The sequence below is a fragment of the Paramisgurnus dabryanus genome, chromosome 15 (assembly GCF_030506205.2).
Source record: "Paramisgurnus dabryanus chromosome 15, PD_genome_1.1, whole genome shotgun sequence".
Taxonomy (NCBI): Eukaryota; Metazoa; Chordata; class Actinopteri; order Cypriniformes; family Cobitidae; genus Paramisgurnus; species Paramisgurnus dabryanus.
The window spans coordinates 5532815-5544743 of NC_133351.1; the positions used below are offsets into that span (position 1 = coordinate 5532815).

The following is an 11929-nucleotide window of genomic DNA, read 5'->3' on the forward strand; positions in this document are numbered from 1 at the left end:
AAACGCCAGCTGTTTCCCGTAAGTACAACCCTTATTTCCAGAAATGTACGTAAAGGTTCATGCGGATTAAGGTTCTTACCTCATCAACTAAGTTTATCAGTCGATAATCTTTATAATTTTATTAGGTTAAATTGTTTATTATCCAATGCTTTACATTATAATAACATGTTGGGTACTATACAATACCAGTTTAAAACTTATGTTAAAATTAAGAAATAAAAGAATAAACACTATAATTGCCCCAAAAAAGCACAAATTAATGGTTCCTGACATATAGTTTGTAATTCCTTAGATAGTTTGAAAAGGAATAGGTTGATCCTTGAACAGATGAAAAACAGTATCTGTATCCGAAACTGTTGTCTTTAAATATGGCCTACTTTCTTCAAGCAAAGCCTAGAAAAATATGATGCAAGCAAATAAATATTTTGCGAGTGTTGGTGTAGATTGAAAAACAAGAAAAAAATGTCTAGTTAGGGGTCTGGTTTTTAAAGCTCTAGAAATCCGCGGTTGTTAAAGAATTTGCCTCCAGCCGTCGTGGCCTAAGTGATTTCTCATTATTAAAGATTTTTATAAGCTTGAGGTAAAACTGCATAGTCTTTCTCTTCAGATAATGAATGTTCAATGTTTTATAACAGGTTATTTGCAACCAAAAAAGGAGAAAAACTAAATGCACTCTTTAGTGAATGAGAAAGTTTTCTCATAGACCACACGTGTCCTGCGTTTCATATGCCATTTTAAATGAGCTTTAGTTATACAGATAATGCATGAGTGAGCTATTGTATTACTATTGTCCCTCATCATGTTACATGAAGAAAAAAAACAGAAAATGTTCAAAAATATTTTTTAATAAATAAGCAAAATGTACAATGGACAGAATTTGAGAATGTTGCATAGGATAAAAAAATCTAATGAATGCTTTAATCCATGCAGCGTACTTCAAGAAAGTATTGCTCTAAATTGCATTGGTCCCTTTTCTGACAACACTCACAGGTATGTACAATAGTTTTTTGTTTTTATATATATATATAAACTCTTCTGTTTAGAAACATAAACAAAATATAGTTTCAGATGGCTTTCCTGCACTAACACCATGGAGACATTTAAGAATAACTTGTAAAAAATGATTAAATGTATTTGTTGACACAGGAGACGTCATCTACTTTTCTCTCTAAGTATAAGGACATAAAATCCAATCCTTCATTTGATCCTTTCAGGATGGCCGGGTCCGTGAGTGTGATCACCGAATATCCTTTGGCCACTGAGGTTCAGAGGTTTGTCAATAAATCCTTTGGTGTCTTCAAAATGTGTGGAAGTAAACAGTCTGCGGAAAAAAAACAAAATGTTAGTTTAAAACATACAGAAGAACAGATATAAAACACTTCAAAGATCTCAAAAAGGCCCTATAACATTCTTCGAGAGAAATTTTCTTTGCTGGCCAAAAGCTTTAGGGTTTGTCTGTGGTTAAACACACAAATTTAGTTTAAAATGTAGAGGAATGGGAAGCTATTAATGATCCCATTATTTAATTCTGAGTGGGAGCACATGCTCGCACAGGAAAAGGCTTGGTTCAAACATCTAACACAAATCCCCTGGTGGAATTGCGTCATTGGAAAATAACTGTGTTTTAAATAAGGTCATATGGTTTGAAATTCAAAACCATACACCTGTCTTTCCTCGGCATTTTTCAGTAGCACAGATTGGTTATTACAAAAAAGTTATAAAAACAAGGAATATACACATTGTGATTTTAACACTTTTTGATAGCTGTGCGTTGTCTTGTCCTGTGACCTACACAGACTATAACTTTAAAAAGACCACATTTTCCTTCAAATCTTTACTCTTTATGTCCATGGATGGTACAAAGATTAATTTAGGCCTACTACTGCAAAAATCTACCATCACCATAATCCTGATATTGGTCCAAATGTAATAGTTTAGAAATAATTTACTTTTTATTTAAAGAGGCCTAAGCCAGGTATAAAATCGTTTTCTTTTTTACGACATAAAATGAAAAAAATACTGATACCAATTACCAACAATATTACATCAATTTTGAATGGAAACAAATTAAATGTAGAATGCAGTCGTATTAATAAACACTTCGATATGACACTTTTGCCTAAAAACCTGAAATCATTTGTGACGTCTTAAAGATGTCAGTGTTTATATGATCCAAGTGGTTTCTTTGCAGTTATATCACGAGCATAAACATGATGTTTGTAGTTCACCTTAACCAGAAGGTCACAGGATTTTCTTAAACGTTATTATACGAAATAGAAATCAGTTTCTTCAGAATAAAACGCATAACGTTTACGTGTTTTGATGCATAATATGTGCAATCACATTTTAAACTATAAATGTACAAATTAAGACGAAAGTTTGCATCTTTAATTATAACCATATTAAAATGTTGTGGGAAACCTATTTTGAGATTTTATTTCTATGGCTCATGGGAGGGATCGTTATTAATTTTTTTTAAAGACCTGGGGACTACAACATACATGTTAATGTTTATTTATACTGCATAATAGTCGGAAATGTTTTACCGAGCTTCATTAAAACTTTACAAGATAAAAATTAAAATTTAACGTGTTTGTTAATGATGCGCGGCAGGTTTTCTTGGTCCACAATTTTTTGCATTTTAGAAGCAACTGTATAGTTTAGCAATGTGACCAGACAATTACTAAACTAATAATGCATGTTTTGATTTCATTTTTAACTATTTTATTTTACTTACAGTAAAATAGGCCTATATAACTTAGTTAGCAAAAAAACTGTTGTGTCCTTATAAATCTGAATTCAACGTAAACGATATATGTAAGCTGTAACAAACAGTTACAAAATATAGGAAATCACTGCATTTTTATCGATTGTGCTGTTGTTTACTTTTCTGTTAATATCTGACACCCTCGTTTATCTTAAAAAAGACTTCCTGAGCTTTTCGGTGATACTAAATATGCAAAATTATTAAATGTAAATATAATGCAAATATATGGGGGTGTGGCAATAATAATAATAATTATTATTATTATTAAAATATGAAAAAACAAATATTATGCATCATATTTAAAAATAAAGCATCAAAAAATGCCTAAATTCGCAGGATGATGGCTGCATTCCTCAACTGTCAGCTTCAGTGGTCCTCACGAATTTAAGCGCATTCACACAATATCCACAAAAAGCTCTCTCGATAAAGTAATGCTGAAACACGTCTTTAAACGACTGGCCATGTCTCTACCCACCCGTTTGGCATCACATGCACGGCTCCGGCTGCTAGTGGGAGGCGGACATCGACCACGCGCCCTCCATCCTCCACACCGAGAACGCGTAACTGAGTCTCTCGTGCGCGACGTAGCTACAGCTCGACATCTTGTTATCCATCTCGTCGCTCTGCAGCACCTGGCAGAGAAAATCAATGTACCTGGAGGCGAGCTTGAGCGTCTGTATCTTGCTGAGTTTATCCGAGGGTAGCGTCGGGATGATTTTGCGTAAAGATGAGAAAGCTTCGTTGAGCGACTGAGTCCTTTGCCTCTCCCGGACGTTCGCGAGAACTCGCTGGTTTTGCAGCTCTTCGTAGGACTGTGTGGTGCTCGGACTTGGCTTTTTGTTCCGCTTGGTCACTGAACTGGGACTGCTGCTGCTGTCTGACTTTTTACTGAGTCTCCTTTTCCTCCCAAACCTTTTCTGTTGCTGTCTGTCCAGCTCCTCCTCGCTGGTCACCAGGCTATCCACTGGGGAGACTGGAGAACTGGAGCTCTCTTCCATTTCTTGCTTGAAGAAATGCAAGGGTAGAGAAAACGCGCTCTCCGCCTTTGGATCCGTGGTTGGAAAGTTATATCCGACGGGCAAGAAAGATTTTAGAAGGGTTGTTGTGCGTTTTGTCCTCCTGAAGTCCCGCGCTGTTCCGTCTCGATTTAGACTGCGACTCCAAGCTGGAGCTTGGCAGAGTTTTCCTCTCGCAGGAAGTTTTTTCCAATTTTTTTGGAAACTTTATCCTAGTCTCTGATGCTAAATACTGGTGTGGATGGAGGGGGTGGAAGAGCTGAACCATGATTGGTTGGGTATTAAACAGGGAGGACCAGTTTTAAGTTACACTGCACCTCTCTACTGGTTGTCACTCAAAATATGCCACACTTTCATACTGTTACTTTACATTGCAGTTTCTAATTTTACTTTCAGATGATACTCTCTTCGGTTTTGCATAAGGGATAATTATGACAATAATAAGATGATAAAATGCATTTATTTAAATTTCTAATAAATTATGCATTTTTCTAAAACTTTACTTTTTAACTTTCAATTAGTAGGCTAATGCTGAAATATTCAATTTATTTTTACTAATTTAAATACACAGCCATGTAACTGTGTTTATATGACGTTAAAATATATTAATTTTAAAATATCATAATTTATATCATAGCTAGTTTGGATTGTATATGGGCCTTTCACAAAAAAGTTGTATTGCCTCTGTAATGTGACGCGACCTGTTTTTTAAGCCTTTCTGTATATTATTCTTTTATTCCCAGTCACATTATAAAATTAAGCAATAATAACTTATAAATTAAAATATGGTACAAATAATTAAAGAAATATATGCTGTATTAGAAATAAGAACAAAATGATAAAAAATACGCTTTTTTATAGACGTCACACAACATTTTTAACGCATAACGTCATGTATTTTAGCCTTGCATCGCGCACGTGTCTCCTATTCTCCTTTAAATCAAGGGCTGCAGGAGGTCTCTGATATTTTTGTGAATGGGCAATGTTATAGGACAGACCTGAGCTTGTCGTCGCACTTACTCCAGGAAATATTTTAGGTTAGGTTTATTTATTTAAGTCAATTTATGTGTATGCAGCCAATACATTGCTGTCTTAGCTAGAAAAAAAATATTGAACATTTCCGCCATTATCATGAAACAAAAATACGTACACTAAACACACGCATATTGTCTTATAAAAACATTCTCCAACAGCGAACCTGACAAAGAAAGTTCTCAATAATATTAAAAGCAAACAAAATCAATGAAACGGCACCAAAAATATCATAATGATTAACTAAAATCTGTAAATTAATTTTAATTGTATAAAACAACAATATTGTCAGAAACACCTTGTGCTGAGCATAGTTTAACCTGGTGGTTTTATGTCAGTTTTATTATTTTGTGGTTAGGATTCACAAACTTATTCTAATTTACCGTAATACAGTTTTGAACTGCAGTAGGTGTTTGAAACTTGCTTGCAATAAAAATATAAATTTAGCATATAGGCAGTTTGACTTAAAACCTTTAGGATTTATATACTTTTGGATTTACCATTGAGCTTTAAGTGGATCGAACAACTTCATTTTTTCACGTATAGGGTTTTGCGAGCTGTACATTTACTAAATGCTATGCACTATACTGTAAGTCCCCATCTAGTGCAGTGTATTCATGGCCTTTTGACTTAATTGACATTCGTCATTGTTTTCTTATTGCTATATAGATGCCACAAAAGGTTTAATGTGGCACACAGTAGATGAATCTCTGTGCAGGCTTTCCGTCACGGTATCCTTTCAAGTCAGATGAAAGATCTCTCCCTATTGTTTTCCAGAATAAGTCCAAGGTTTCACAATACCCTAAACACATGTACAAGTCAGCCTGTTGTGAGGAACTTCTGGCAAAGCCTCAGAGACTTTCTCGCTTACACGGCCATTTGAAGGCCCGGCCTGGCCTGTCTCTTTGAATAAGACAATAATAATGCATGTCAGATTTCTTTAACCATTGTCCAGCGTTCAAAAGAAACTTTGGGATGTTTTGTATAAGGCTGCAGTTTGGTCCGATTTGTAAGGTTTTCAATTGTAAATTATGCCTTATTTCAGAGAGAAGATTTGTTTTCCTTTGATTCGAATATGTAATCCACATGTGATCGGGTGACTGACACCTGGTACGAAGCCAGTATGAAAAGCCTTGAGGATGCTCTGATGATCTCGACGTCCGCTTTGATTACACTGTGGACTTACGAATTTAGCCATTCAGGATAATGAAATATGTCTGCTTTCTAATCAAAGATTTTATGTTTAACATGCCACACCATTTCTATAAACAAAAGCAAAAAGAGCTGTCGGATATGTTTCTCTTACTATGTTTCTAATGAACGTTGTCGAACCATGCCATATCCAAATATATATGCACATTTAGAAGCACAAGTGTTTTGATCAAATTGAATTTTCTGCCTCGTCTCATCTGTCTACTCTCAAAGTCTGAATTGCATTAAAGCACCTGAATATTCTGAAATGCTTTAAAGAATACAAGATCAGGTGATTTTGAGACGAATGAATTTCATCTCGACTGTAATTCATAGAGAAAGGATAAGAGAGATGTTGACATGTACTCGACTTTGAAGAGCGTTTCCCCACGGCCTGACCTGATCCATCAACTCTGCTGCTTTAGATAGACTCCATATGGTCCAGCATCACAATGAAGCCTCTCTGGACCAGGCCAGGTATATATACACCATAATATCATACACATTTCACCAAAGGCCCCAGCAGGGACCGGTCTGGTACCATCTGATTCAGCAGACAGGTTCTGAAGATGACCCACATCAGATCAAAGATGCGCCGGGATATATATCACACTGCTTAGCTGACGTGTTTATATCTCCTCGACACATCCAAATCAGCTCCACATGGTCTGGGGCTCTTTAATAAGGTGAAGTCTGCAGATGTTAGCAGGAGCTTATTATAGATTCAGGAACAAATAGAAAAGAAGGCACAAGACAAACTGGTGGGCTTTTACAGTTTTACTGTATGAATGATAGAGACACTCATCTGGTGTGAAATGATTCATGGGAATTGGCTGTTCTATCAAAGCTGGTGGAGATGAATTGAGTATTAAAGTCTAATGGTATTTTGTTTTTGAGATGAGACTAAATGATTTCATTCAGTTAAATGATGTTTTTTCTTACAGACACATTAATAAATAGGCACAAATGAGACCGTTAAAGGATTACTGGACTTTCATAAAAAATCCTGATAATTTACTCAGCCCCATGTCATGCATTTCTTTGTTCAGTGGAAAAGAAATGTATTTATTTAAGGAAAACATTCCAGGATTTTTCTTCATACAGTATAGTGGACCTCAACTGTTTGCCGTTTCAATGCAGCTTCAAAGAGCTATAAACGATAAGGGTCGTATGTAGTGAAACGTTCGTCATTTTTACAAAATTTTTTAAATATGTACTTTTTATCCATAACTTCTCATCTTACACTAGTCGCGTGACGCACCAGCGTGACCTTACATATTATATTATATATAATGCATTATATATGTGAAACGCACACTTGCGGACAATTTCAAACGATAAACTGACACAAATACATTAATTAGTATCATTCTACACGTATAAAGATTCCGGGTTTTGTGTGATTATCACGTATTGGTTACTTCACTGTTTTGTCCTATTTTCATACCATTGTCACTTTGGTTTAGGGTTAGATTTACATAAAATGACATCCTTACCCAAACCCAATTCTAACCATAACGCCAGGCGACATATAAAAAATTTATATATATAAACCAATACATAAAGTGACATTCTAATGCAAGCACCAAATCTAACCATAAACCGAAGCGATAATGGTTTGAAAATAGGAAAAAGCAGTTGAGTAACTTATACGTGATAATCACACAAACACAGGAATTCATGATGGGGTCACGAAAAAAAAACGCGAAAAATTGTGATAAATCACGAAAAAAGAATAAAAAATTTACGTGACTATATCACGAAACATTGTGAGACTGGGTAGCCTATAACGTCAGTACGGTCCTCTTTTTTCACACTTGTCAACACTGGAATGGTAGTTTTGTATACGTCATGCATGACCTTTCGACGTGATTACGTAATACGTAAGGTCATGCTGACACATCACAAGGCTAGTTGTGGTTAAAAAGTTCTTTTTTTGGCAATAAATGAAGATAGTTTTGCTGGATAAGACCCTATGAGTGCCTTGATTTGGATCGTTCAGATCTCTTTGAAACTGCATTGAAACTGTAAACTGTTGAGGTCCACTAAAGTCCACTATATGGAGAAAAATCCTAGAATGTTTTCCTCAAAAAACTTAATTTCTTCTGGACTGAACAAAGACAGAAATAAAAATTTTGGATGACATGAGAGTGAGTAAATTATCAGATTTATTTTTATGAAAGTGGAGTAATCCTTCAACAAACAGTGCATGGATAAAAAGTTGATATGATGAAAGATATTTTTTGAAAGAAAAAGAAGATATTTTGATAGTTGACGGTACTCATTGACTTCCATAGTAGGACAATCAAATACTATGGAAGTCAATGGGTACCATCAACTGTGTGCTTACTATCATTTATCAGAATGCACTGTAAAAAATAATACGCTGTATTTATTTAAATATATAGTGCATGATTTTTGCATCCATTTTTTAAGTAAGCTTTACTTGAAATTTTAAGCAATTGCATAAATTGCTTAAAATTCCATACTTACTTTAAAAAGTAAGTTTTTAAGTAAATCCAGCCTTTATTTTTTTCAGTGTATCATCTTTCGTGTTCAACAGAATAAAGAAACTCATACAGGTTTATAACAACTTCAGGGTGAATAAATGATGACTTTTTGGATGCCTTTAAACTCAGATGCACACATCACTCAATGCCTATATATTTGTCTATTAGAGCCAACACATTGAAAATGTGTGTAGTGCCAAGATGAATAGATGATGCCATGCTGGGAAACACAAGCAGATGTTTTCCACTGATATCAGTACAGCTTATTTTACTATTTTAATATTACCGGAAAGTACACAGCACTTGTTGGTTTCCTGGCCCTCACTAAACATCCTACATAATACATAATCTCCAAGTTGATTGTAACATATGCCAGTTTAGTGCTTTTCTATATAACCAATGATTCCCTTTATCTTTTCAGCAAGTAGCTGAGGATCAACACATGCCTTGTTCTTCACTCTGCGGATGTGATGTGAAGATGGCACGCCTTGGTGAACTAAGAGAGCAAACATCTTCCTGCAAACATTGCTGTTTGCATGTATAACCGGCTCATTGGCACCTGGAGGATCATACGGTGCAGATATCTCCAAGATGCATCAGGTCACTATTTATAATCCTTTTTTTGAAAATACAGATGGTACAAAAATTATATGAATATCTAGTGTAAGCCACACTGGGTGCAAATAATAATCATTATTTTAAAAATACAAACAAAAGTTGATGTATAGCTTAGTGGTAGAGAATTGCAATATACTGTGTAATGCATTGTACTGTAAGTTGCTTTGCACTGTAAAAAAAATTAAGTTAAATAATTTAATAATTTAATTTGTGTCCTCCGGAAGTCGCATTGGTCGACCGCATGTCATCGAGGTTTAATATATGTTAGGTTCTATTTCAGAAAAGCAACCATTACATTTCAGGGTAAAACTACAATGATTGTATGCCTCAAGAGAAACAAATCTTAATTTTACATTGTTTTTAACTGAAATGTGAGTACCTCAATGACGTATGCGGTCGACAAATGCGACTTCCAGAGGACACACCTGAAATCCGGGCCAGGACATGTCCGGGAAAAATGGTACATTTTGTACATATTTTATGATTTGGCTAATTCATATTAATTCATCTGACCATATTCGTAAGTTTTGGTACAATTTGCCTTGATCCCTGTGACGTTTGGGTCAGGTGTGGGGTTAGGGCAGGGTTAGTGGTTCAGTTTCGTTGCTGTTGTTTTTTCTTTAAATAAGAATTGTACGATTTTGCACAATTAACTTCGTATGAATTGATATGAATTATCCAACTCGTAAAATATGTTTCTTGTGAGATCAGGCTGGGTCACCCTAGGTTCAATAGACTGCATAACCAATCTGATTAAATGGCCTTTTTGGAATCCATTTAGCTGATCTCCAGGTCTGGCGGTACCACTTTTAGCATAGCTTAGCATAATTCATTGAATCTGATTAGACCATTAGCATCATGCTAAAAAATAACCAAAGAGTTTCAATATTTTTTCTATTTAAAACTTGACTCTTCTGTAGTTACATCGTGTACTAAGACTGACAGAAAATTAAAAGTTGTGATTTTCTAGGCAGATATGACTAAGTACTATACTCTCATTCTGGCGTAATAATCAAGGACTTTGCTGCAGTACCATGGCTGCAGGAGGCGCAATGATATTACGCAGTGCCCGAAAATAGTCCCTTAGTAACTTTCAATGGCAGGGGACTATTTTCGGGCACTGCGTAATATCATTCAGATCAGCTGAATGGATTCCAAACGGTAAAAATCAAATGAGTATATTTTCCAAAAAAGTGTAGTGTCCCTTTAAACTTGCACCTTCCCATTTTTTTACAGTGTGGATAAAAGAATCCACCAAATGGGTAAATATAAAACATTTTTTTTTTAATCGTTATGTATATTATGTCATGTAGCGCAATTCCAAAAGAGTAAGAAATGTGACCAAAATCAATTTAGGGTTAGTGTATATTTATTCACATTTAACTACATTTTTACTACTCTGTAGAAAAATCTGTGTTGTTTCAACTCATGGTTGGTAGACAAATCCAACTGCTGGTTTAAATGAAAGTAGAAAATGTCCATATTTAAAACAACCATGCAAACAAAACAGCATTTTTTAAGGGTGTAACAATGCAAAACTAAAAAAATAAACTTTTAATCTGTTTCAAAGGTGTCTTTTGTTTGGTAAGACAATGAGTGACAAATATACATTTAAGTTGTTTAAACTTGATCCCCAGCAGAACTTCCCAAGTTCATTGTAAACCTTTTCTAACTGGGGAGCGAACGCTGCACCCCTCCGGCATTAACTCACACTCTAAAGCAGTTTGGTTGCTCATTCATCCATATGACTACTCTCAAGTAACCCCGGTGACAAGGTGTTTCCAAAATTGTATTAGAGGTCCTTCATAAATGTTTCATTAGAGAGTGTGTAGCATCTTGAAGCATTTAACTTTGTTTTAATACGATGCAGGTTTATTCCCCCACTTTTTTTTTCAGCGCAGGTTCTCTGCAGTGGCCTCGGTCCGGGGTGTCTGGTGCCTAAGATTGCTCCTGGCTTTGATTTCATCTGAGAAAAACCAAATGAAGCAAAGCACGTCTATCAAACGCAGCGGCCTGGACCCTGACAGGCGAGCGCTGTTTTGTTTTAGTAGCTGTTTTCAAAAATAGCTTCGCATTCGCAATGCAACGAGATGCGTGTAGATGTTGCATATGTTTTGTATAACAATGCAGAATTTCAGTGTAAACAAGACTTCGTTTCCATCTCAAAGACATTTCTGCCACATCTTTGATCCGTCTCGGGACGTGATCTGTATCTCAGAATTTGTTTTGAAAGAAGATGTGCATTCTCTGGACCATAAAATAGATTTTAAGCACATTGTAATTTACTCCACATTCAGTAATCATTTCAATTGAAATAGACAGAGTTTTTTTTTGCTTTGTTGCAGCTATTGAGAATAGTGTAGACAATTTTAGTGATTCCAGCCAGTTAGGAGTTTCAGAGTGTTGGGGTAAAATCCTGACACCCCCCAACACACACACACACACACACACACACACACACACACACACACACACACACACACACACACACACACACACACACATTGCAGATTAATGAGAGATGCAGTTGTGATGTTGGTGCTAAAGTTAGTTTCAGGTTCACAGGGGTGTGTGGGCACAGGTGGCCGGTCTCAAGGCTCTGAACTTGGGCAAACATGTTCTGTTTGCCCTGTTGATTAGTGGGAGTGAAAAGTCTAAGTGATTATTGATGTAAACACAAGAAGTACATTTACAGTAAACTGCCGTTTTTCGACTTCTTCACTTCTTAAGTAACTTTTCGTTGTATGAAAGTTAAATACTTCACTGTTAGTTGGCGTGACAAAGCAATGGATAAA

At 35.7% G+C, this 11929-nt stretch overlaps 1 protein-coding gene across 1 annotated transcript; it reads right to left on the bottom strand.

Moving 5' to 3' along the window:
- Window positions 1-825: 825 nt before the first annotated feature.
- twist2 lies at window positions 826-3975 on the bottom strand. The gene is made up of 2 exons (XM_065252261.2): window positions 3243-3975; window positions 826-1321 (listed from the first exon to the last, which is right to left on the bottom strand). Exon 1 carries the CDS (start codon window positions 3763-3765, stop codon window positions 3274-3276), a length of 492 nt encoding a protein of 163 aa, XP_065108333.1. The 5' UTR covers window positions 3766-3975; the 3' UTR covers window positions 826-1321; window positions 3243-3273.
- Window positions 3976-11929: the final 7954 nt, after the last annotated feature.